General features: G+C 40.8%; 1 protein-coding gene across 1 annotated transcript; it reads right to left on the reverse strand.

The window, feature by feature from the left end:
• Positions 1–1,870: 1,870 nt before the first annotated feature.
• On the reverse strand, positions 1,871–27,292 carry LOC139917619 (uncharacterized). The gene is made up of 49 exons (XM_078287883.1): positions 27,254–27,292; positions 25,278–25,330; positions 25,020–25,046; positions 24,755–24,823; positions 23,948–24,001; positions 23,232–23,312; positions 22,894–22,932; positions 22,699–22,764; positions 22,540–22,605; positions 22,335–22,412; positions 21,492–21,542; positions 20,250–20,354; positions 20,085–20,159; positions 19,919–19,978; positions 19,330–19,398; positions 19,102–19,167; positions 18,845–18,916; positions 17,854–17,916; positions 17,669–17,743; positions 16,920–16,988; positions 16,611–16,682; positions 15,943–16,002; positions 15,634–15,696; positions 15,252–15,320; positions 14,475–14,546; positions 14,085–14,150; positions 13,544–13,615; positions 13,093–13,155; positions 12,905–12,976; positions 12,752–12,817; positions 12,585–12,650; positions 12,405–12,476; positions 11,896–11,961; positions 11,003–11,074; positions 10,847–10,912; positions 10,311–10,379; positions 10,089–10,154; positions 9,901–9,972; positions 9,638–9,700; positions 9,323–9,391; positions 9,175–9,234; positions 8,649–8,723; positions 8,156–8,215; positions 7,587–7,649; positions 6,787–6,861; positions 6,632–6,671; positions 6,254–6,305; positions 5,474–5,888; positions 1,871–4,739 (listed from the first exon to the last, which is right to left on the reverse strand). The coding sequence occupies exons 2-49, from the start codon at positions 25,323–25,325 to the stop codon at positions 2,994–2,996; spliced, it is 5,175 nt and encodes a 1,724-aa protein (XP_078144009.1). The 5' UTR covers positions 25,326–25,330; positions 27,254–27,292; the 3' UTR covers positions 1,871–2,993.
• Positions 27,293–27,324: the final 32 nt, after the last annotated feature.

Genomic DNA, 27,324 nt, shown 5'->3' on the forward strand with positions numbered 1-27,324 from the left:
TGATTTCTATTAAATACTGATTCAAGTGAATAAATGTGTGAACATGCTTTTTGTGGGAAAAAAAACAAATTTCCTGAAGCTGTTGTATCGCTGTATAAACCCCGAGATTTTGGATCATAGTTACTGATTCTTTCACAATGATCCTTTGAATTTTCTGATGTAGTCTGAGCAAAGAAGCAGGGATATTTTATGTTCTGTTTTTACTGTAGTAAAATCAAATCTATTGTGTGTGTGTCTGTGTGTGTGTGTGTGTGTGTGCCCCAGGGTTGAAGTGGCAGACAGCAGAAATCAAAACCTCTGGACGTACATCTTGGTTTTATGTTTCAGTCTTTGCAAAGATAAATAAAACTCCCATGTCTGAGTCAAGAGTGGCAGATGCAGCATGTGACACAGAACAGTGTCACATTTCTTCAACAGGTTGACACCCTGAAAAACAGGACTCTTCTTCACTGGTTTTGTTTTTATTCCCATGGGTGGAAGTATATAGTGCTCTTTCCACCTCTGTTTATTCCTCTATTTATCAACCTGCCTTTTCCACATTTTCAAATTACATAACCTATGATTCTTTCGTCAAAGCCTTTTGTATCTCATTTTTTGTATGAAATATGGATTGACTGATTGATAAATTGACAAGTACTGTGCAAACTCACTGGGCTGCGTTTCCAAAGCATAGGCTTAGGATTTGGGAGAGCTGGATCCTCCTCAGTATTCAATGTTCCCGACTCAGGGGAACAGGCTCTTTACATACAGACTCTGACTAATGAAAAAATACTTTAATCATTTCTCAGTCTCTAGACAGACAAGAGTTACTGGTGCAACATGTGACATAATACAGTATTGTCTGTCTTAAAGTAGTTTGACAGGCTGAACACAAGGCTGTCATTACACTCTTCAGTATGCACATTCATTCAGTCTTAATCTGTAATCATTCGTTTTATTCTATCTTTTTATTTGGTTGCTTTTTTTTGACATATTCTTTTATTCATCAACCTGCCTTTTTCACATTTGATTGTATTATTTTGGTGAAAAACTTTTGAATTGCACTGCATGTGAAAAATGTGCTATATGTCTTTGTATTTTATGTGGTGTCCACTCTTCAGACTGTATAGTGTCACTGAAGGGTGGAACACATATCAGACTCACAATATTCAGACCACTACTACTACTCATACTACTAATAATAATAATTGTATTTGTAAAGGACTTGGATTTGTAAAATACAGTTACAAAGCACTTTAGAGGATAAAAAGCATAAAAACAAAAGAAAAAGTAAAAAACAAAGTGATGTAAAAGCAAAGCAAGGATCATAATTGAGAGGTCAGAAACATCAATAAAAGCCATTACATAAAAAAAGAGTTTTAAGAAGTGATTTAAAAGATGATAATGCAGGAAACTAGTGAATGAAGCCCTTTGAACATCTGATAATCCCTAATCCACTACTGCTGCAGCTCTCTGCCACTCCCAAGTGGCAATCTCTTCTTCTTTTCTTTCACACCAAGCCAGTAGAAAATGCTTTCATCAGGCTGTTGAAGGTCTGAAAACCTGCATTTATGGTTTACTGTTATTTTGGACATAATAATCAGCATAATGTTTGTCTCTGCAAATAGCCCAAGTTTATACTGTATTATGAATATCAAATTATTGACTTGTTCCATGACCTGCATCATTCTGGTTAAGCGTCGTCATGCTTTTCCCTGGTAAATCACATTGGCATAGTCAAGTGAAAAGTAGAAAAAGTAGTAGAAGTAGAAAAAAGTAGTAGAAACCACTGCAGTAGGATATGAGTGAGTGAAGAATGTAGAGTTTCCCAAGTGGAGCTCACACTGAACAAACTCTGAGACAAAACAGTAACACACTTAAGTGACTTCCATACATACATCATTTATTTATACAATGACAAACCAGCACCATAGAAAAGAACATCGACCCATATAAAAAATACATAGAGTGAACTCATCCTCATACTCATCAGAATACACAATACACCAGTGATGAAAACAGACAGTTTGGCATTGCCACATATTCCAGTAACATTACAAAAATGATTTAAAGTCAAAAACAGCAAAATGTAAAAGCACAATCTTTTCATGTACTAATGCACATTTACATGTATTTTCGGAGGGGTGACTGACATCACAGTAAACCTGAGGGAACGGACGAGGAGCGGGCAACGCCTTGTTAAAGTGCATTGAGTGTAAATTTTCTGTAACAGGTAAGTTTTGTACAGTTTTGTAGAGTGATTTTAAGGCAACATACACGTATTTGGCTTAATTAGCTAAGCTAATAACTTAATTGTAGAAATGGTAGTAGTGGATTTTTCCCATAGCAAGTGACATTTTTAGTAAAGTAAAAAACATTGCATAAAGAGTCCACTTGACAACACATAATATGTCCATAAAAAAAGCCACAGCATGGACTTAAAAATCCCACTGGGCAACAAAATGACTACTTTTACCCTGAAACACCAGCAATACGTAAAGTAACAAACACCATGTAGAAGTTATAAGTGGATCAGAAAAAGATGTTTTAGGTGCTACATGTAACATCAATAAATCATACAACATAAATTTTGAGACATTAGTATAATTTCCGTAAAGAAACGAGACCGCTGAGAAGACTGGCGGCCTCTAAACTGCATTTTACATCGTTTGCCACCGGGTCAGATTTGGCGGGAAATCTGCTTTATGGCACAAAACAGGAAGAGGGCGCTGTTCTTCTAGAGGAAACGGAGCTAAAGCTTCCAGAGTTTCTTGTGATGGCAGAAAGCGAAAGAGAAAACCTTTGACATCCTCCTTGCGACAGGAAGCAACAGCGTTTATGGGAAATTTGGTCTTAATTTTGAGAAACACTGGCACTAACAATACCACTGCTGTGAGATCGTCTCTAATCGTCTCCTTTATGGTCTCATTTGTTTACAGTAATTACACCAAGGTATCACAATTAATTTGAGTGATATACTGATGTTTAAAAATGCTGCCCCTAACACCTTAAAGTTAGATATTCAGTCCGTCTTCCATGGTGGCTTTCGATCTCTGGCGGGAGCCTCGGCGGGCCGGGTCGCGCTCTCTCTCTTTGTCGCTCCCTCTCCTGTCTCTCTCCCTCCGCTGACTCTCTCCATCCTCTCCTCTCACCTCGCCGCTGCCGCCGCTCTCAAACTTCTTCCTCATGCTCTCGATCTTACTCCCTCGTTTCTCCTCTCCTCGCTCCCTCTCCGAATGCTCCCTCCTCGTCGCTCCCTCGTCGCGCGGCGCCGTCGCTCTCGTGTACGAACTTCTCTTCGCGTCGGATTCTTCCCTCCTCCATCCTCTTTCTGAATGTTCTCTCCTCGCCGCCGCCTCGTGACTTCGAGATGTCTCTTTCTTCACCTCGCTTCTTCCAGATTCTTCCCTTTTCACCCCCCTCTCCGTCTCCCTCTTGGATTCACTGCCGTACTTCTCTTCCTTGCTTTTCGCCATTTCTGCTCTCCAGTCCCTCACTCCCCTCTCTGCGTCTCTGGTGCTTTTTCTCTCCTGGTGGGTTTCTCTCGTTTCCTCTTTGCTCCCTCTCTCACTCCTGCTGCCATGCCTGCTCGCGCTCCCTCTCTCCGCCTCTTTTTCCCTCTTCTCCCGCTCTGTTCGATGCTTCCCTCTGTCTCTTTCGCTCATCCCTCTTTCGTTCTCCCTGTCGCTCTTCCTCCTTTCTGAATCCGCCTTTCCGCTCCAGTCGTCTCTTTTTGAATCACCCGACCTGCTGCTTTTAGCTCTCTCCTGCTCTTTTTCATTCTTGCTCTTCTCATCTGTCTCTTTCCTCTTCTCTTCTGTCCTCTCGTTCTTACCAGTAACCTCTTTTGCCTTTTCTCGCTTACTCTCATGTTTTTCTTTTTCAGTTGCCATTCGATTCTCTGCTTCTTTCTCCTTCTTCCTTCCTTTCTCAGATGGTTCTTTTGAAACCTCTGCTTTGGTTGTTTTCTCAGTTTTGACAATCTCACTCCTCTCCTGTTTGTCTTCATCAGGCAGCTTCTCTAACTCAGACTCGCCTTTTTTCTTCTTGCTCTCCTCCTTTCCCTCTTTCTTAACATCCTTTTCTCCTGTCTCCCCCTCTTTCTCCTCCTCCTTTCCCCCTGGTGCTTCTTTATCCTTCTCGCTCTCCTTCTCCTTTCCCTCCTTCTGACTCTCCATGCTTTCTTTCTCCTTCATCTCCTTCTGCTTCTTCTGCTCCTCCTCCTCGACCTTCTTGTCCAGTTTCTCCTCCAGCAGGTCCAGCTCCTGCTCCAGCTGAGCCAGCTTCACCGGGTCCGATTCCAACTCGTCCTCCACCTCCACCTCCACCTCCTCAATTTCCTCGTACTCCTCCAGCTCGATGCCGTCCATGGTCTTCTGCAGCTGAGTCTTCACCTTGTTTAGCTCCAGCAGGCCGTCTTGAAGGTCTTTACATACTTCCCGGATCTTGGTGGCGAACTTGGTCTTGGCGCCCTTGCGGAGCTCGTGGGAGTCCTTGGCCAGGAAGAAGACATCCAGGGCCAGGAAGAGGGCGGACATGACCCCTGTGGTGACGCTGATGGCCTGGGCGGCTTTGGCGGCGCCGCCCGCCACGCCCAGGACCTGCACGGTGCTGATGAGCTTGTCGGTGTTAATCATCAGGGCCTTGCCGGCGCGACCGCCCTCCTTCATCACGTGCTTGATGTTGTGGTTCAGAGCCTTCTTGGCAGCGCTCTCCGAGAATTTCTCAAAGTCCCACTCCTGCAGCGTGTCCATACCTTCCTACAGGGGGCACAGAGAGAGGATGGGAGGGAGAGGAGTCTCAAAAAGGAGGCATCATTTTCAATACATCTGTTTAGTTTGGGACAGTATAACACAACATTCAATATATTACACGTTTCAGTGTGTTGCTATTGCTATATGTAGCGTTGAAGATAACAGAGATGCGTTATCCCAAACTCAAGACATTTTTTAAGAGCGTAGAGATGGAGGATGTGTGTACTCATCAGTTAATGCGTCTAGTAGAAGCTAGCTTTAGTAGTGGCTAGTCGAATGTCATTATTAGCATCAGCTACTGTGCTAAATTAGTCTGCTGGCTAGTTAGCTAGCTAACAATGCAACAAACGTTTACTTTTAGGTAACTGAACGGACTCTTCTCTCACGTTACAACTCATAATGCTTTGGAGTAGAGACCGGTCCAAAGGCTAGGGCTAAAGTTCCTGGGATGAGGCAGTACATGTCATAGTAACCAAAATTTGTATATAAATCTGTCTTATCTATTCAGTTTTACTGATAACACTGTTGAATTGACCTGTATCCACACGGCAACTATCCTTTTCAGGTATCTCTTTTTCTAACCCGCTTGTTATACATTATTTGCATACAGCCAGTTGTCCACTGAACCTCCATAATGGCACCAGCTGTGGCTGCTGGGAGATTTGTGATGCAACTGCAAAGCCTCTGTGAGCTTAAGCTAAATGCCTAAAATATAAATGCAAATCTAAAAAATTCCTCACCTGTACGAACTCCAAACACTCCCTGATGTCCGTCATCTCCTCCTGGTAGCCCTGGATCATCTTCTCCACCTTCTTACGGTCCATGTTGGAGTGAACTGTATCTGTAATATTGGCCGTCGCTGAGGTGATGCTGCCCGCCGTCGCCACGCTGATGCCCACTGCCGTGACGATGATGGAGGCGCCAAAAGTGAAGGGCGCCAGGATGAGCCCCGTGATGGTGGCCACGCTGCCGGCCACGCTGGCCACCCCTCCGCCCACAGCGGCCGACACCGTCCTCTTATGGAATTGGTCCGCGGCGTCGGCCTGAGCCAAAAGCTCCAGGATGCGCTTCTGTAAGGACGCCCCCCGCTGGTTGAAGAGACGCACAAACAGACGGGCCGCCATGAAGACACGGTCTGCAGCCTGCTCCACAGCCCTGGAGGAAGAGATGAGAGGTATAAGACCTGAGAACTTATGGATGTTGTATAATTGCATTGAAGTGGCCTAAATGGTTCTTCTGGGGTCCGATGCCCCCCCTCCCCCATCCCAGACCTGGGATGTTCAGATTAGAGTAATTTAAAAACAAATATTTAACATTTGAACACCAAAGTTTACAAATACTGTTCGTAGAATAGCAAAAATGTGAAACCCCAGGACAATTTTTGTTGTTGAAATCTAATCCGAGCTTCTGAACACAGAATACATTTTCAACCCAGAATGATATATTCAGAGAGGGATAGTTTTTTTATTTTATTTTGAGGAAAACTGAAGCTGCAAGTTAAAAAGAAATGTGCTACATACATTTCCTCATCCTCCTCCTGGAAGTTGGACGCCTCATTCCATTCAGACCAACCTGGCAACACACAACAGGAATAATAAAATCAGCAGGTGGAACAAACACAGAAAACAGTGTTTCCTCTGAAGCGTTATGTAGCAGTGGTGCGAGTAATCTTAACTATTATTTCCAAATCAGCCCGTTTGGTTCAAAATTTTGGTTCTAGTGTAGCGTTGTAGTACTGAGTTTAAGTGGGAATGTTGGCTGAATTCTACTGTTACTTTAATTTCACACATTCTCTTGCCATGGCACTGCACCACTAACAACCACCAACAAACACAGAGAAAACACTGCAAATAGAAAGCTTATTATTCCAAATTAAAGCTGAATACTATCACACTCACCTGCGACTGCATTCCACCATTCCATCAAGCCATCACTTTCCTGAAAAAAACAACGAACTGTTAATTGAGACAGACTAACCATATACCCAACCAGAATCACATGCATGCACACACACACATGCACGCGCACACATCACATACACACACACACACACCTCCTCAGAGTCCAGAGGGTTTCCCTCAGTAGGGTAAGCTGCCATCTCCACAGGCTGGATCTCTACGGTGTTCTCCTGGAAGACAAACACACACAATAACACACATTTGTAATACAATGTTTTAGGAGTGATAGTATCCATAATTAACTGACTACTGCTGCTACCATTCTCTCTGTACACCTGTTAGCCTCACATAGATACGAATTGTCACCATTTTACAGTCTGTAGGCAGCTGAGACAGCCGAAAATGTGTAAGTTGATGGTTTATGTTATGATGCGGCCTTGTAGAGCTTAACTGGTAGTCCTGTATATGAAGTGATACCTACTCACGACCCCCGTCACAGGCTGCATATACAGAATAGTGAACAAAGAATGATTTTCCCTTTTCAGGCTGCTTCATTTGATTAATTATCAGAGGAGGCCAAGAGGATTAAAACTATTCAGTGTTTCACAAGAAAAAAAAAAAAGCAAAAATTAGAGAAAAATCTGAAAAATAGAAATGACAATTAATTTGTATGGCAGAAATGTGTTTGTTTGCTATCCCATGAATAATTTCACGACCCCCCAGGTGTAAGTGTACTGGATGAAAGCGTCCACAAAATGGCATACGTTAGGAAATGAGGAAAAAACAAGACAATACTAACAGATGTTCAGCAAAGGTTTACCAGCAATCTAAAAAGATGCAGCTTGGATGAGAAACTACCAGTGGAGGAGGAGCGTGTATCCTGCTAAAGTGTTGTTCCTGCTTAGCTGAGCATTTCCATGTGTATCTACAGTATCTACAGCATCTTCTTGCTAACCTGTACTGGGAGCATCTCCTGCATCTCCATCGTCTCCTCAAGGATAGGCAGCTTGTCAGAACTCTATGGAGGAACAGAAAAACGATCAATGTCTTCCTCGAAAACTCTGTAATAAGCAAGTTTTAGAAGCTAGGAGTAATACAGTGGTTCACATACATTCATAATAATACCATGCATCGTAAACAAGAGAAAAACAGAGGAAATGAGAACCTGTGATATTTATACAGGTGGAGGAGAGACTGAGGAGCAGAATGGTAAGGGAGATGGTTACAGAGGTTGCTGGAAGGTTGCTGGTTTGAATCCCCAGACTGGGTGGGGAAAGTGATTGAGTGACACTCTCTCCTCCCTCAGTAACATTAAGATGTCCTTGAGCAAGGCACCTCATCCGCCAAGTGGCATTCAGCAGAAGACTGGTTTCATTGGGCGGCTCCCAAGTGTGAATGTACAATATGTAACTGTATCAATACGAAGTGGAACAGTGCTTGCAATAAATGTTCCCTGAATAAATATAGGTTAAATAAAAGAACGGGAGAGAGAAGTGAGTAGTAACTGAGTAACAGCGGTGATACCTGGTTATGGCTAATCTTAGGGATTCTGGGAAGAGTTGTCTTGACTCGGAAGGACACAACCTGAGGGAGGAAAAAAAAATGGCTTCATCAAGCAGAGAAGAACTGGAACATCGAAGCTGCAAGTAACTGCATGAGATATGAAACTGAGGAAAACTATTTCAAAGTTTAACTGTGTATATTTTACACTGTATGTATTTATATCATTTAATAGCAAGTACGGGTATAATTTTTGTTGATATGAAATCTAAACCCTAGTCATGATCTTTGACTTTAAAAAAAAAACCCAAATATTAGATATATTATTACTGCTATTTGCCTTTGTAGGGCAGATCTCCAAGATAACCAAGTTAGGTGTTATTGATACACACTGAGGTCTGTTTTTATTGGTGGAAATACACATTGATGATTGTATCTGTTGCAATATATCAGAGATCCTAGTCGATGTTATTCTCCATCATGTCGCTGGGTGTTTGTAAAGTGAACAACAACTCACTCTTCTTTTCTTCTTGATGGTCCTCCTGCGTCTCAGCTGACTGCCTCCCTCTGGTGGCTCCATGTCTTCACTTTCCTAAGACAGAATTACAATTAAAAGAGAAAGTTAACTCCATAACTGCTCCATAGATACAGATGGGCGATCCGGGTATTTGCAGGGTACAAGTACTGGCTAATAATGATACCTTTCTCACCTTTATACCCTTTAGCATTAAGTTCTAAGTTATTCTTAACATTTTACTGTGTGTTTACTATGGAGACACAGCAATGTATGCAAAGGTCAACACTGCTAAATATCACAACAGGCAAATCCAAACAGAAAATATGTGTTTATGTTTAGATCTGGGTCACTGATAAAAGGGTTAGCTGCTTAGCTCCACCTCTCTGTGTGTTGTTACCAGTACTACTACTACTGCTACTACTACTACTGCTGTTACAACTACTAAAAAGACAAAAAAAATTACAGAGTGCTGATAACACAGATTTTTCTGTAGCTCCACTGTCTCTCAGTGCTGATAATGTCGTACCTGTTGCTCCACCGCTTTAGGTGTCCTCCTGAATATTCCTGCAAACCCTCCTTTCTTCTCCTGTTTCAAAAACACATAAGGCAATGATATAAGACACAAAAGGTGAAAAGATGTTGAGAAAAGCCAGTGGGCTAATGCACAGACTCACTTTTGTGGTTGCAGTTTCAGTCAAACTATCGTTGCTGGCCGACAGTCCGCTCGTCACTGAAAGATTGTCCTTCAAAAAAAACACAGAAAACATGCATCAGCTGTAAATTTAACAAACAATGTACTTCACTCGCTTTTTTTTGGCAACTTAGATGGGCAACCCTCAAACCAACAGGCAACAAAGTAAAAAAAAATGTTTCCTGGCAACAAGATGTTCCAATGTGAGCAAAGCCACAATGCTGAGGCAAGTCCTGGGGCACTGTCTGCATTGCCCAACAAGTTGCTCTGTGCACCATTGCCTTCAGGTAGCGCTCACCTTGCCAGTTTCTGTGAGGCTCTCGCAGCTGGCCAACAGTTCCTTTGTGTCACTGAGAGGATCCTGGGAAATGAACAGGAATGTTAGCATCAGTATTTTCTAGATAAATATTTGTATCTGCTTGAGTTACCGTACTTTCACATACTATCTAACACCGGTCTAGTTAGTTTAAAGTATGCGGATGAACGCTCTCACTGACAGACACACACCTGAGAAACCAAACACAGCAACACAAGCAAAACAACATCGGATCATTTGGCTACCTTGGTAGCAGCAGAGCGCAGCGCTGGTTTGGGAGATCTTTTGAATAAACCTGACAGCCCTCCTGTCTTCTCCTGTAACACATGAGGACATCGACACATTAACATGAGGACATCGACACATTAACCGTCAGTAATGAAGAGAGAAACAGACTGAGACGGAGAACATGATTTCCAGACAGCATCCGTACCTTCGATGTGTCTGAGAGATTTTCACAACTGACAGATAACTTGTTATCCACACCAGGGTTTGACTCCTGAACACACAACAACAAATAAAGCATAGTAGTGAATAAAACCGATACAATATAGCAAATAAAACCAATACAAGATAGTACGGTCAATTGACTGTGTCAAAAGATTTAACATACTGTAAACCTCTGTGTAAATGTTGAATAAAGTCATTACTGCACCTCATCTGTTGTCGTGTCCTCTGCTGGCTTTTGAGCCTTCTTAAACATTCCACTGAAAATACTTTTCTCCTGAAGAACAAACATGAAACACAGACATACACCAAAATCCAGTTAAGTGATAGGAACAATATCAGGTTACTTGAAAAATATCATGATTCTGAACAAAGGACTGGCACGCTGAAATCCCAAACTTTTAAATAAAGGCGGCATGCAGAGTCAGACATGCCGAATCGAAAAGACATATCAGCACTGACAGAAATATTTGTAAATTCAGTTTTAAATGCACAGCAGCAATCAATGAAATGCTGACGAAGTCCAAGTGCTGAAACACACTCACTTCATTACCTGCTCCAGTGCATTAAAATAAGCATTTAAAGAGTAACACCTTTTTTGAGTTGTAAACTGGTATTTAGTACTATGTAGTTATGAAATACAATAATGCCGGTCATATTGTCAACAATATGATGAGCAGAAGGTTCAGCTGGAGATGCAACCCCCCTCCTCTCCCCAACAACCATCAACACTTCCCAACAGACCTTAGTGTTGCCGTTCTCAGACAGGCTGTCATTGCTTGCTGAGAGCTCCTTCTGGGCGTCTTTGTCCTGAAACAGAGAAATGTGACAAAGTAAAATAAAAATCACCACAGACAGTGATGCTAACAGAGTGATATGACACTAGAAACACACACTCACCTCTGCTGCTGCCTCATCTCCAGAAGCTTTGGGTGTTTTCTTGAGAAGTCCACTGAACAGCCCGCCTTTCTCCTGATCAGCAAAAATGCAAGTGGACAAATGAGAAGTTTAGTGATGAAAAGTGTTCCACTTTGACAACGTGTGTCATTTTGTTTTGCCAAAGTTTGGATCCTGTAAAAATGTGTTTCCCCTGGCATCTCTTCGCCTCAATTTCATATCAGGGAACAAAATAATTTCATTTTCATATTTGTAGATTGTTTTCCTATTGCTTTGCTTTCAAACAGGAAAACAACATTTTAAAAACATTTCACAGGATTACAAAGAATGGCCTAACCTTGTGAATGGAGATCACACTTGTTTGTGATCTTATGATCTCAAACCACAAGCATCCATAGATTATACAAGGAAGTCAGGCTATAAATTAGTCTACTTCTCATTCTTTATGCACATTTCCCCCACAATAATTTCCTTGTACAGTGGCAAAATAACAACACACCGACAAAACCAGTACACACCGGCAGGGAAATGCCGTTTTTAGGGGATACAAATCTTGTCACAACACACACCAAATTTACATTTTAGATATTTGTTTGACACACTTATCTAGAGTGACTTGTGAAGTGCAAAGGTAGAATAAGCTTAAATTCCTTGCTGTCATTACAAGTAACCAATATTGAGAAATGCAAGTGTCAAAGCAACAGCACCCAGATATTAAATGTACCAAATAATCCTTACAACTGTCATTTATGCTGGAAAAGTGCTTGATCAATACATAAGAACGAGAGGGAAAAGGTCGATTTTTGTAATTAAACAAGACAAAATCATAATCATGTGCAAGTAGAAGACGAATACAGATATGCATGCAAAGCCATGTGTACTGGACTGACACTGACCTCGTCAAACAGGTTGTCAATGCTGGCTGACCTTTTGAATATGCCAGCTAGGCCTCCTTTTTTCTCCTGAAACACACACACACACACACACACACTTTAGTTATTTCACTACATTTAATGTACTAAAAAAAAAAAGTATTAGTGAAAATGAAGGAAGACCGAAGAGAACTAGTGAGTAGAGTCAGAAGTTACAGCTGCGCGTCATTTCAATATCATTTTTACCATCTAATAATAATGCAGAGAAATCAGATTTTGCACACATTGCTATTGGATCTTCAATATTAGATATAGAAGTCCACACGCTAATGTAAAGGGATAATGGGAAAATGTAATGAACTTAAATAAATACAGCTATGTGCAATGTGTGACAGAAACCTATAGGACAAGGCAAACACAACGATATCTTCTCATACAATCTGACCTCTGTGATCAGGTTTCAAAAATCACATTGAAATGACAAAAGGCAACCACACAGTGAGAGAGAAAAATGTATTTTTAGACTGAAGTACCTTAGGGACGGTGGTGTCTAACAGATTCTCACTGCTTCCAAATAATTGCTTTTCACTGTTCACCTCCAACTCCTGAATTCAAACCAGAAAACATCAGCTCCATTCCCCATAACAGCAGGTTTAAATTATATAGCTAATAGTAAAATAATATAATAGTGACTTATAGATTCAAATAAGTACCTCATCAGTTAAGGCGCCTTCTGCCGGTTTCTGAGGCTTCTTAAATTTGCTGAAAATACTTTTCTCCTAAAAGAAGCCAAAAATAATTTTAAAAAACAACTGGTATCAGTGAATATTCTCTGTTAAGTAATTCTATCTACGAGTGCTTGTTACCTGACACAACTCACCTTACTAGTGTTATTCTCCGACAGATTGTCATTGCTGGCTGAAAGCTCTTTCTGGGCGTCTTTGTCCTGAAACAGAGAAATTGATGTTGGATGAAATTGTGAAAGTGTGTAGAGGCTTGGAAACTATCTACATGACTAAAAACAGTCACTCACCTGTGAATCGTTCTTTTCTCCAGATGCTTTGGGAGTCTTTTTGAGGAGTCCGCTGAACAACCCGCCTTTCTCCTGATGGACAGACGGGGAAAAGGCTTTTGAACTATGATCAATGTTTGAAATATTTACAGATTAAATGATAATTTGTCAAAAATCCTCTTTCAATTTGGATTTAAACTCTGACTGACCTTGTTGTTGTCAGATAAACTCTCATTGCTAGCTGAAAGCTCGCTGTGCAGAGACTCCTTGTCCTGTAAAAAAACATAATGAGCGGCCTTAAAACGGCATTAGTAAATGTTCTGTAGCCAAAACTGAACGAAAGTGAATGCACATTTCTCATTTTGTGAAACGAAAACAGGTGGAAAGGTTGGAAATAATTGGAGTTACTCCTTTCTGGGGGAGACAGTGTTGTAGTAAAAACTCTGTGACTATCATTTAAAAATAATCTTAGTTTCCACTGCTGTCAGAACAACAGAAAGTGTTTGTTCTGTTATCTCTGCCTTTCACAAACAAGAAAACAATGTAAATGTAAATCTAATAGACTGCATAATAGATTGCAATGCATCTCTCTTGTGATGATGTCATATGAACATGAATAGATTAATTTCACTGGTCCATACTGTGGACCTGGAAAATGACGTTTACCTCTTCAGCGGCCTCCGCAGGTTTGGGAGACTTCCTGAATATTCCGCTGAATATTCCTCCTTTCTCCTGAAACACACGTTGAGACAGTTAACTCGGGAAAATGAAGTTATTTATTGTACACCACCAGTCAAAAGTTTGGACACACACATTCTTCTTTATTTTTACTATATTTCACATTTTAGAATAGTAGCAAAGACATCAAAACTATGAAATAACACAAATGGAATTATGCAGCGACCAAAAAAGTGTTAAACAAATCAAAACTATCTTATATTTTAGATTCTTTAAAGTAGCCGCCCTTTGCCTTGATGAGAAGGCAAAGGCTTTGGAAAGAAATTCACACATAGATTTACATACATACATTTTTGTCTACGAAACAAATTTCAAGCATTTAAGCAGAAGCCTTTAGATAAAAATGGCTTTAAGATAATGAAAAACAAAGCACATTCAATCAGGAGGCGTGTCCAAACTTTTTACTGGTAGTGTATATTGTATATTCAGGAATATTCATGAAAGATGCATAAAAACAGCTCACCTTGGCACTGTTCTCAGACAAACTGTCATTGCTGGCTGAGAGCTCATCGTTTAGTGACCGTTTGTCCTGAGTGGAGATAAAAAAGCAAAAACATCTTACATTTCATCATCACTATACTCTTTTAACATTCATATAAACATGGAAGGGTGGAAATTGCTCCAGGGCGTCTCAGTGGCAGTAAATGAGTCATAAGAGTGTTACTTGTTCACGTCCCCTGCCCAGATTTTCTCCAGTCGGTTCAGGGATTTGAACCGGCGCCCTGCTCTTCACAACCCCACTTCCCTAGCCTTTAAGCAACCACTGACCCCCCCAAAAAACACTGTGAGTTACTGTAAAACACACTGATGCAGTGACTGTACGGGAGCGGAAAGCGGAGGTGAAACTGCTTACTTCCTCAGTGCGAGATCCGTCTGCAGGTCTGGACGACTTCTTGAACATTCCAGCGAACGCACCGCCTTTCTCCTGAAACACCAGGGAGACGGTTGGCTTCAGGAAGTCCGAGCACAGCATGACATGTAGTAGCAGTCATGCCTAAATTATAGCTGAGGTTTCCCTTTGTAAAATGGCTGTGGGCTATTTTAAAACAGGGGTAAAAACTTCCCTGCCTTGAACTGCTGAGTTGTTAACCACAGTTTTTACCACTTGCTTGTTTGTTTATGTGTTTTTTATTTGTTCTTCCCCTGTAACAATTGGAGATTTGCTTTGAACATCCATAAATTATGATCATATTAGTTTTGAGACTTTAGTGTAATTACTGTAAACAAACAGGACCATCGCAGGGAAGATTATCAGCCTCTACACTGGATTTTACATTAGGAGCCATTAGGAGTCAAAGCTTTCAGATTTACACAATGGCAGATGGTGGAAGGAGTGAAAGGCCAATAATAAATTTACTTCCAACATGTTCAGTAAAGCGAACTAGAAAACAAATGCTGGTAATAATGTCCTCTTTGTGACGGGAAGCAACAAGGTTCATGTTTTGTCTTAATTTGGAGAAACACCAGCACTAACAATACAGCTGCCGTGAGACAGAGGACACCAATTGTCGCAAAACTAATTCGATAATGATGTATTGATGTTTAAAAACGCCACATGTATCACCTTTAATGTAAACTGTGTCACAAATAAAATGTATTATATAGACAGACAGACAACAAAGCATCTCACCTTAGTGTTGATGTTCTCACTCAGACTGTCGCTGCTGGCTGACAGCTCTTTCTGGGCCGAGAGATTCTCCTGAAACAAGACAACAGTAGAATAATTAGAAATCGTCAGAACCAGTTTCGCTCCACAGTGGACGGGTGAGAGGGGTTATATCGCATTCATAAGGAAAATGCAAATATATCTCTTTGTCTGTGGTCTTGTAATTTCTGTTCTTCGTGGTTTAAAGCATTTGTTTAAAACACTTTGTTGTGCCCGTTTTCTTTATGAGTGTGAAACCCCTTTATTTAGTGAGGAATTTACATACATGGTGATACGCACATGCTCAGTTGGGACTAACAACACAAAAAACACAACGCTTTGCTCTGCTTGGTGAACGCAGACTTACCTGTACCTCTCCCTGTGCTTTGGGAGTCTTTCTGAGGAGTCCGCTAAACAACCCGCCTTTCTCCTACAGAGTGAAACAGCTTTAAAACAAACTCACAACATTTTTTCCCCTTGATTTAACAATTCATGGGAACTTAATCTTCCACCCATTGACCCACAAAGGCCTTTATGTTATACAGGTTTTGAGAAAAAAAACAAAAACCCACCCCCGGATCTATTTTCATGCTCGTCACTGTGACTCATCTAGTTTCTGTGTGTGACTGGCGAGGGTTTCTCGAAGTCTAAATGCAGGTCTGTAATTTAGACTTACTTTGTTATCTGATAGACTGTCATTGCTGGCAGAGAGCTCACTGTGTAGCGACGCCTTATCCTAAAACAAGGAAAAACATGTTACTGAACCTGAGTGAAGAAAACAAACACTGAGACACATGATACTGCTAACAGAGGGAGTCTGGGCAGTGCAAACTGATGAATTCTGGGTAAAACAGGGAGCTGAAGTAATATTATGGGTAACTGAAGAGAGAGTATTGAAGTCAGTAGGCGGCAACTACAAAAATGATAATATAATTACAAATATAGTCGGACAATTTAATTGATTCAGCTTGATTTATTTCAATCAGTCAAGATGTGTACTGATGGCACAGCTAGACGTTTCGCCTTAGATTAGTTCAGAGTAGATAAAATTAGACTAAATTACACTTTAATGATCCTGGTGGGGAAATTCAGCCATTGCAGCAGGAAGTAGTAATAGAATACATTAAAAAAAAGGATATAAAAAAACAATAGTTATATAAATGTGTACAATTGATAATTCCAACACTCAGAGTACAAATATCTGTGTGAAACTAAAGCTAAATGAAGAGAACTGTCCTGAGTGCGTCCCTTTCTTGAAACAAGTGACTCAAGTTAGAAAGCGTAGGATGAATACAAGGATTCAAAAGTCCAGGTTAAGTGTGTATTGCTTCTAAAAAACATTACCTCGTCCAGCTGGGGCGTCTCGGACGGTTTAGGGGATTTCTTGAACATTCCGCTGAACACGCCTCCTTTCTCCTGATGCACAGAGAAAAAAGTTTATTATTTATTTATTTGTGTGAGTAACTGGTTGTCACAGGTCAGACAGAGGCAGAGGATGCTTTTGGCTGTAATGGCTGTATAAAACCGTCTGTAATATGAACAATGTTTCTAAGTTTGTTAAAAAACCCGTTAACTGCGGACCTGGATGAGCCTGTTCTGCAGGATGGACACCTATACTGAATGAGGGGAAGAAAAGCATCTAAAGTGTTTCACCTTAGTGTTGTTGTTGTCAGACAGACTGTCGCTGCTGGCTGACAGCTCACTCTGCAGCGACTGCTTGTCCTGAAACACAAATTAGACAAACAGTCAAGTCAAAAAGAGACAGATGCGGCAGAGTTGTGATTTGGTCAAGCAACAGAAATCCACAAGGAAACATGTCTGTCCCCCATGAATGATGCAGGCAGGTTGTGGGCCAATCAGTAACAAGATGCATCATCCCTCCAAGTTTCATCAAAATCAGAAGTTATGGCTTTTCAAAGTTTTACATTTTCAACATTTTTAAAATTTTGTAAATGCCAAAACACAGTGCCAAAATGCATCATCCCTGTACGTTTCCTCAAAACTGGACCAGTGATGTCTGAGATATCAATTTTGAGTGATTTTTTTTTTTTACTTTTAATTATAACACCCCCATCAGGCTAATTAGTGTAATTTTCCAGAACACAGTGCCAAAATGCATCGTCCATCCAAGTTTCATCAAAATCATAACAGTGGCCAAAATCAGACCACAATCGGACCAGTTGTGACCTTGTTTGCTCCCGCTCTCTAATCCGTTTATTTGCTCTCAAATGAACCCTAATTTGTTTGCTGTCCAATTCACTCCTTTGTTCTCCAATAGATTAATTTAAAAATGTAATGGCAATAGAGTACGACTCATCTCCAGTGATGCTAAAGCCCCCAAAAAAACATGTTTAGAAACATGTGGGTGATGTACAGATTTCTGTTGCACACACACACATTACCTGCCCAGGTGTCGCCTCTGCAGGGATCTTGGGAGACTTTCGGAGGATCCCGCTGAAGAATCCCCCCTTTTCCTGCTGACATCAGACCAGTTCATTACACTGTCAGTGTGCGTTACGTAACGATAATAAACATAATGCTGCAGCTATAATCCAATCCCTTCACGGATGAATACTTCCACGCTCACCTTAGAGTTCTCCGACAGATTATCATTACTGGCTGATTGATCGCTGTGTAAGGACTGCTGGTCCTGAAAGACAAGGTGAACTGGTTCAATGCAAATATCAGGCGGCAGGATAACACAGATGGCACGACTTCTGTGGTTATGTTTGAATAATTGCATAATAAATCAGATTTTAACGTCACAGCACAAATGTAGGCAACCTGTTTTAGCAGTGAGGCCTAGTTTTTCTCCCTGACTGGGCCGAGGAGATCTACTGTCATTCAGATTCAGTGGAAATCAGGAGCTTTTCTCAGCCAGCAGATATTGAATAATTAAATAACTGCTTTCTCATGATAAAGTAAATATTTTGGAGACAAACATCATGCAAATAGGTATTTGTGGAACCTTCAAAAAACTGAGGGCAGCATTTTCTCCTGGTTCCTCACCAGCATGTCTGACATACCGTTTATAAGTATGTTAAGTTCAGTTTATGCAGTGGGGAGTTTCAGGTGAGCAATCTGATTGGTCAAATGTGTTCCAACCTTGCTGATAATTCCCATGAAGCACAGGCAAGCCGTGCTTTATTGGTTGCCATGCTCACTCTAGTGGTAAACAGAGAGCTAGTCAGGGATCTTAATTATTTTCTCTTGTTTTTTACTCTTATGTATGGACACTATGTTGAAGTTCAGTCAGTGCACATGAATGGGTAACAATTGTATGAAAGCCATAACATGCTTGAGGAAGTTATCTGTTGCGGTTATTACTTCTGTGTGGCCGACTCGGCTGCAGTTTGTACCTGCTGCACTGCTGTTGTCCATAATCACAGGAAACAGATATTGCTTCTACATCTAATTCCATGTCACATTAAACATGCAGTCCTACCTATTTCTCAAAAAGATGTGTATTGTCTTACATGTTGTTCCCCCAGTTTTGTCCCAAAAGGCATCTCTCTCTGTCAAGTTATGGAGAAATGAACTATGGGAGAAGTGTTAAGACATTTAATCGACTACTTCACCTCCTCAGTTTGAGCAGCTTCTGATGTTTTGGGAGACTTCTTGAACATCCCACTGAATATTCCTCCTTTGTCCTGAAACAGACGCAGGGAGAGTTTGCACATGCTCAGAACATCAATAAGAAGCTATGGTGTATGTATTTTCGTCCAGGTCAGTTGAATGAGGAGTCTGTGTCAGTTTGTGTCTGCACTATAATTACATCAAAAGAGTTACTTACATTATCTCTGCTATCATGTCAGGTAAACGCAAAGCTGCTCACCTTGTTGCTGTTTTCAGACAGACTGTCACTGCTGGCTGACAACTCACTTTGAGTGGTCAGATTCTCCTGAAACAGTAAATTGTAATATTACATATACATAATATATTGTAATATATCAGTAAAATAAAAAAACATGGACAAAATCTTTATTGTGGCTTATGTTGCATTTTAGTGTTGTATTTCAGAAGGAGGAAAGCATTTTTGGGTCTACTGAGTGAAGCCGCTCACCTGTGCGGGCGTCTCATCTGCTGGTTTATGGGATTTTTTAAGAATGCCAGAGAAGAAGCCTCCTTTCTCCTGCAGAGGAAAAAAGATAATACACAACATGTGTTTCTACATGTGTACATTACATAACAACTGCATACATTTCTATCATGGGCAGAATCAAACCCCTAACCCTGGCAGAGTTAGTGCCATGCTTTAACCATTCATATATACAGTACTGTGCAAAAGTCTTAGGCATATATATATATATATATACATTTTGTCTTAGATGTTTATTTATTTGTTTTCTGCATTAGTGTGTCAGTAGGCTGCTCTTTATAGTACATTTTTGGATATTTAGAAACTTTTAATTTCATTATTTTTGAAATCATCTTTGCTTACAGATTTTTTTTTTAGATGTGCCTAAGACTTTTGCACAGTACTGTACAACTTTTCAGATATTTATTGTCTTTCAACAGCTAATGACAGCTAATGTCATTACATCAGCTGGCTGTATTAACAGCATAGCTCAAATGTTTAGGCAATGTAGATGATTATTTGACTCTTTGGTTCCTATACTGAAATAAACCCTGTGAAGCCACTGAAACAAGACCTGGGAGGGTTCAGATGTTTTCTCTTCTGCGTCATCAGGATCGCTGTCCGCTGTGCTGACCTGGCAAACACCAAAACAATGACATCAGTCTGGAATATTCTGTCAACAGCAGATGCAGCAGCACAGAGAAAGTTCAATATCAAACGATAAAGAGGGTTGATGTTACCGTCAGTGCAGGAGAAGGCTTCTCTTTCTCTTTGGGTGTTTTCCGGAACATCCCAGCGATGAGATTTCCCCTGTCCTGGGTGGAGATTATGAAAAAATATATGAATTAAATGTCTACAAATGTAATAACAAGCTGCAAACTCTTGTTACTCGTTTGGGCTCTCACTTGTTTGGGCTCTGCCTGCTTGTCCTGCTTGGTGTTTTCTGCGGACGGTTCCCTCCCTGAGCCTGGATCCTGGGTGTTGGGATCTGGGCTGGGCTCTCTGTTGGTCTTGGAGGAGAGTCAGAACAAACTTCAGCACAATATGATCACCCTGCGGTTATTATCAATACCACCACACAAAAGCACACACTAAAATTTAAACTATGTGTTCAAAATATTAGGCAGAACTTCCTAATATTGAGTTGCACCCTCTTTTTGCACAATCCATGTCTCAAATTGTCTCCAGGATTAAAAATCCTCCTTTAACCTGTTCCCTTTCCCTCATCTACATCTCTGTTTTATGATTGAAGTAGGTTTAATGTCACGAGGAAGCAGCATTTTGACGGTGTCTTGCTTCTGTAATCACCTCCGCCAAGGAGGTTATGTTTTCGGTGCCGTTTGTTTGTTCGTTTGTCTGTTAGCAGGATTACGGAAAAACTACTGGCCCGATTTTCATGAAACTTCGTGGAAGGGTGTAGCATGGGCCAAGGAAGAACCCATTCATTTTTGGAGCGGATCCGGATCTGACTCACGAACAAGCAATAATAGCACGAACCTTGCCCTTCTAGTTCAACATATTTCCGGATGAAACATGATGTTGGGGCGGGATGTAATGTGAGGGACTGTTCAAAAGTTCAGAAGTTCAAAACATGTTCAAAAACGTAACCACTAAAATATGCTTTTTCAGTTAAGCAAAAGTAAAAGTAATGGGATTTTGATATAAAAATACAAGTGAAGAAAAAGTTTTGTTCATTTTTTGTCATTCATTGTTAAATGTACATCATAATATGGAGGATTAGCTAAAAAGGCGCAAAAGTCATTTTTCAATTTCATTGTGACTTATGGGTGAAATCAATACGGGATCATATTCATTCACATTCATTAGGATTCATCTAGTCAGTCCGTTGTAGAACCAGCAGGTGTTACCAATGTTTTGTTTTTTTAGCCACAGTGTATGACTATGAACACATTAAAATTCAACTCTTTTCAAACTGAAAACTCAGGTTCCACCAAACCAAAATAAAACCGTCACCAAAGCAGTTACCACCACCATCACCACTCAACCTCGCCATAGTTCTTCCAGGTAAAGAGTAAATAATAGATAGTGTAAAACATTGCCGTCACCCAAGAAGATCAGCATCACTGCAGCACACAGCAGAGCCACCAGCAGCGGTTCAAAGCACCGGACCAGACAGTGTGTCCTACCTTTGGTGCGGCTCTGAACTGTAAACCTTTCATTACTCCCTTCAGACCGCCCTGTCAATCACAATCACACGTCAAAAACTGGGTCATTAGACCGGCACAACAATGAAGACACATTTCTATAGGGTAAGAAATTAACTTTTTTTTTCCAAAGGGCATTTTTTGCCCCCTTGATTTGATTTTCAGGGGCATTTTGGTACTTTTCAGGGGCAATTTTGCAAACTGTGAAATAATACCTTTGTATTGCTTTTTGGCAATTTGTACCACTAAGATTTGTTCTATTTTAAATCATGATATAGCACATCCCACACTTCTCTCCCACTGCTGGAAACTGGCAGCAGGTCTTACAGGAGAGGATGGGGCTATCTTCCTCTCTCTGTCCCAAACCAGTCAATCTTCCACCCCTCGATTGTTGAGTTACAGTACGATACTTGTTTTATTTTTTGTTAACGCAGTGGTTTGCATGCAGCATTTTCTCTTCCAGTTGTTTGCATTTTGTCAACATTTTCGACTGCTTCAAGCTGTGTATTCAGTTGTTTTGTAATTAAAAAAAAAGTCTAATTTTTTTCACCCAGAACACACTGGAAACAATCCCCTGTTCATAGGCACATATGAATCATCTACGGTGGCCCACATGGGGAAAAAAGTTGTATTCACGTTCATTTGACAACTCAACAAATAAAATGTGAACAGGGTGAAATACAAAAAAGGGTACTTCAAATTATCGGGGAGCATTATTTGCCTCCTCATTTTTAATTCTACAGGCATTTTATGAACTTTCAAGGGCCCTAGTTAATTTCTGACCCTGGTACACACACACAGACACACACACACACACACACACACCTGTTTGCCGCCAGGAGCCCGTTTTGCAGGGACATCCTCAGTTTTTTCCTCTTCGTCACGGTCGTCGATGGCGTAACTCTGAGGTGAACAGACATTATCAGACACCGTGACTCATCAAATGATCCCAGTCTGATTCGTGACCCAACAACTAACTTCTGCTTTAACCTTCTACTGCACAGAGAACAGCTGCAGGTGAATCGCTTACAGTGAAAGAAGGAGTTTTATCTTTCTGGCTCTTCCGGAATATTCCACTCAGGACCCCTTGATTACCCTGAAACAAAGTACAGAGAAATAAAGAGAAATACAGTGTACAAAATATATAAAGTGGGTCAGAGATGGGAAGCAGAATCACACATTAAAATACCTGCTTGAAGTCGGCTTCATCTTTGGGAACTTCAGCGTCTTCTGATTGGTAGGTTTCTCTGGAGCCCTGATGAGGAAGAGGAAGACATCGGCTCGGTAGTTTATAAAAACAAACGAAGAGGAACGTGACATTTCATTGTGTGTGTTTGTGTGTGTGTGTGTGTGTGTGTGTGTGTGTGTGTGTGTCAGCCTGTACCCTCTTGCGGTGGCTGTGTCTGGTTGTGGCGTTCAGTTCCTGCTCCCACACACGCGAACCAGACGGGGGAAACACAACAAAAGATAATCGGAGCAGGAAAGAAACATGAAACCTGGAGTATAGTGCAGCGTGATTCTTTACTGTAAACTTCTCTCACACTAAACGCCAAGAATAGACTCGCTTGAATTTCAATTAAAACCCATTCTGAAATTCCACAGTTCTATAAACAAGAGCACACACACTCAACGCTCGGCTTGAAATAGGAGAACACTTTGTGAATTGAAACTGACTCGCTGACTGACTTGAGGTGATAGTGAGAGTATTTGGGTGTACTGCACCTTTTCGGTGGGTCTGGCTGGAACCACAGGAGATCCAGATGGTTTCACTTTACTTTCTGCTTCTAACAAGTTTCCATTGGCCTGGTAGGGGTAGAAACAGGCAGGCACATGTCGCCACCCAGGCATGATACAGTTACTGTTCATTTAAATTTATGTTACTCAATTTTTATACAGTATAGCATGGTATTTGTCTTTGGATTCACTTGTATTCTGACTAAACTTGTAGGAATGATGCATTTCGCCGTTGCGTTCGTCCCCATTAGGTCAATCAGTGAAATCTGTAAGAATAGCTGGATTTGTGCAGCACATTTCATGTCACAGGGCCTTACAAAGTTTGAAATTTTGACCTTTTATTATAGCGTCTCCATCAGGCCAATCATTGTCATTTTTTAAAGACCAGGAGACAGAACCAAAATGCATCTTCCCTCCAAGTTTCGTCAAAATCAGACCAGTGATGTCTGAGATATGACCTCATAGATATCTCTATGTTTGACATATGGACGGATATGTACAGCCCGTAAAATAAAAATAAAATAATAAAAATAATGTGATACTTTATTGATCCGTCTAGGGAAATTTTCACATGGGAGTTTGAACTTGTAACCTTTACTGCATGTCATCCTCTCTCTCTCTCTCTTCCACCTTTCCTGTCTCTCTCCAATGTGCACCATCTAATAAAACAGAGTTAACACTCACAGCTCAGAAAATAAAGATACCTCATTGTCTGCCATTGCCGTCATCTTGCTCCGGTACTGTGTCTTACTCAGTTCCTGGACAGAAAACAGAAGTCAAGTTGAAAAAGTCAAGTCCCTTAAATATAGCTAGTGGTGCTAAAAGGTGCATCTAAATCATTTGAAGTGGCCTTTTCTCCTCGTTTCCTCTCCTTTTTCTGCACTGACTCTCTTGGATGAGGGAGAGGAGAAAAGTCTTTTTTTTTTATTTTTTAGAATGGATGGAGCTAGTGCCTGCTTCGACTGATAAGGGTTTTTCAAGGCTGATACAGATACTTTTCTTTTTTTTTTTTCATTTTTATATTGAAGCTGCGCATAGCCGATATTCAAGGTCTTTTAAATCTGACCATTTTTGTGCCTAAACATTCAGTGTTTCACCCCAGAATTGCCTTCTCGTCGGGGTGGAAAAGCCTCTGAAGCATCATGGGACACTAAAACTCTCCACTGAAACCCAGACTGATGAAATTATTTTAGTGTTAGCAGCTCTTTAAGGCAGAGAGACCCACCACACCTATTGAATGGAAGGGTATGTAAAGATTACTACCTTTACATGAAGAATTAATTTACAAAAAACATTATTGAGCGGTGAAATGAAAAAAATAAATGATCAGGGAGGAATCTTCATCATTATCGACAGTTGACAACATGACTGGCTAATATCAGAAAATGTAATAAAAGGCCAATATTGGCTCGATATATCGGTCTAACCCAAGTACTTTAACTCTCAGACTATATTTTATTGCTCAATATGAGTAAATAGAAAGAGTGAGGAATTATTCATATTGGACTTACAGCATCTGAAGGTCGTACAGGAACCACAGGCGTCGGTTTCTCCCTTCTCTCTGGCTTATTTCCATTTATCTGCAAAGATAATTTCTGAATTAATTATTAATAGAAGCATATGGACTTGCTATTATATCCTAGAGTCATACAGAAGAAAAAAACACTCCACAACACTGCACATATTCTTTTAGCAGACGTAAACAGCCGCACTAGGCAAACACATGATTAGCCTGGGCAGATACTGCTAATCAAAGGCTTGGTGTTATTACAGTACCTCAGCAGGCTTTGGAGGAGGCTTGGGCTATGGAGAGAAGAAGAGAAGAGGAGACACTGTGAGACCTGAGTGTGTGTTGTGTAACAGGCTGTATTTTTATCTGTGGTATGGTGTTTGCAATCTACTGAAATGTTGTGTTTCCAGTAAATATAGGGATTCATCAGTTTTTTGGGCTATTTATACTGTACAGTTACAAGAATTACAAGAAGAATCAGTGAGTCAGTGTTGTGTATTTGATAGTTCAGTGTTTCTTCTCACCGGCTTGGGTTTCTGTTTGGCAGCCGGCTTCACCAAACACTGCTCCATCCTGCCTGTTAACACAACACAGGGAGGAAATAAAGTGTAAAGCACGACGAACCGCAGAATCCACCAAAGGCTTAAGCAGAGATTGGTTTGAAGTCGGGGCGACGATGGGATCCTAAAGGTCAGAAAGGCTGGCTTGTGACCGTTAAGGTTGCCAGTTTGAATCCCTGAGCCGCCTGGAAAAACCTGGCAAAGTGTTTGACTGACGTTCTCACTTGTGCTTGAGCAAGGCACTTAAAAAGGAAAAATCCACCCTAAAACCTTTTAACACTGTTAGAAGTTGAGGGAAAGTGGGTTCACCAAAAAAGTAAATTACATCACTTCATTCGTTCAAAATCTCAGATTGATGATACACAACTCTCAGAGAATCAAAGGGTGGATTTTTCCTTTAACCCCCAGCTGCTCCAGTAGGTCACCAGCAGTAGACTGGTTGTACTGGGCAGCTAACAGGTGTGAGTATGTGGAGCTGCAGGTGAAGCAGGACGCTGCTGGGAAAAAACACGAGTAAATAAAGTTAAAAATATTCCTTCTCTTTTCACCTCTGCAAGATATTAGTATATCCTATGCTTCTGCAACTGATCAAACTAATTATACATTCTTTAGGAGTGGAAAAGGCTCAATTATTATAAAGACAGGACAAGTATTATAAAAGACATATTAAGTAACAGTGGGCACTTGTGTTACTCCATTTAGAGAAGTACCAACATTTCCTAAAACAATACACTCCACAGTAATCAACATTGTTCCAGTGAATATCCTATATACTGAAATACAAGAAAGAGGCTCGACTCGCCATTTAAAGGGACAGTGAACTAAAGCGTCCGTGTAACTACATCTGCTTTCACAAAAACTAGCCCAGCTGGTGTCAGACTGAGCGGTTCACCTACCGGAGGCTTGACGACAAGTCAGAGGTACTTTATACTCAATTTAAACTGTTTAAATCAGACAGGGGCAAACGGCTCCTTCGCTAGCAAAACATTCCCAGGAGTTTTAACCACACCCGCCCCGCGCGCCCGGCTCGTCGACAGCAACATCTGCACTCATGCTGCGTTCAAGTGCTCCTCGGAAGCTCGTATTTCCCACCACCACATCAGGTGATTTTGGTTAGAAATGATAACCAATTATTATTTTTATTATTTTTTTGGTGGCTGTCACTTTATTTTTTTAAATCAAGAATGTATAGGACAAAATGTGCATCATGATTGTAATAAATGTTTAAATTTTTCAAAGTCTCAATGAAATGAAATGAATAAATACTTTCACCAACCTCGTTTGCTAATTCTCCATATCATAACGTACACCTAACGTACAACAAGAAATGCCAAACAATGAACAATTTTTGTATATTTTTATATCAAAGTCTCATTACCTTTACTTATTGGAAAATATATTTGTTTACTGCTTACATAGCCTACTTCATGGTGTACCAGTAGGTGTACATAAAAATCCTACAAATGTATGAACAATCCCCCCTTCCCTCCTGTAATATAATACTAACAGCATGCCAAACAGTAACGTCTAACTTGTATAATAAAATAGGCCTACATCACTTTCACCATGATGTTTCCATGCTTTCCACCCCCTAAATGTCACATCTCAGCAACTCGGGTGTTCCCATTTTCAATTCCAGCTTTTCCAGTATATCTACCACTAAATTGAGCCGTTCATGTGCGCTCTTCAACCGTGATCAACCCTTCAATCGTGATATTTCCGACAGCACGTAAAGGCAGCATCAGTTACAAGTCGAGCAACGCATCCTAAACAAACCAAAACACGCCCTGCAAGCTTCTGTGTCTCAAACCTTCCCTTTGTAAGGAATTTGTTGCATAACAGGGCGCCTTCCTACCACACAAAGGATATTAGACTTCAAATCATCGTCTACCAACTGTTCCCAGGATGAAAGGTGGCATCACAAAGTACAACATCTTTACCTGGTTCCCGCAGTCGGAGAGGATGTGAGAGATGAAAGCTTTGTGTCTTCCGGACTTTGTGGGTGCAGACT

This window comes from Centroberyx gerrardi, chromosome 13 (assembly GCF_048128805.1).
Source record: "Centroberyx gerrardi isolate f3 chromosome 13, fCenGer3.hap1.cur.20231027, whole genome shotgun sequence".
In the NCBI taxonomy this organism is placed as follows: Eukaryota; Metazoa; Chordata; class Actinopteri; order Beryciformes; family Berycidae; genus Centroberyx; species Centroberyx gerrardi.

Bases quoted from the DNA above. Each gene is read 5' to 3' on its own strand.
- LOC139917619 (XM_078287883.1), bottom strand. From the start codon at position 25,325: ATGGAGCAGTGTTTGGTGAAGCCGGCTGCCAAACAGAAACCCAAGCCG. The intron at 12,977-13,092 runs GTCAGTCAGAGT...TCTGTCCATCAG, and splicing joins GTTTATCTGACAACAACAAG to GAGAAAGGCGGGTTGTTCAG. The intron at 6,672-6,786 runs GTGTGTGTGTGT...TGTTTTTTTCAG, and splicing joins ACCCTCTGGACTCTGAGGAG to GAAAGTGATGGCTTGATGGA.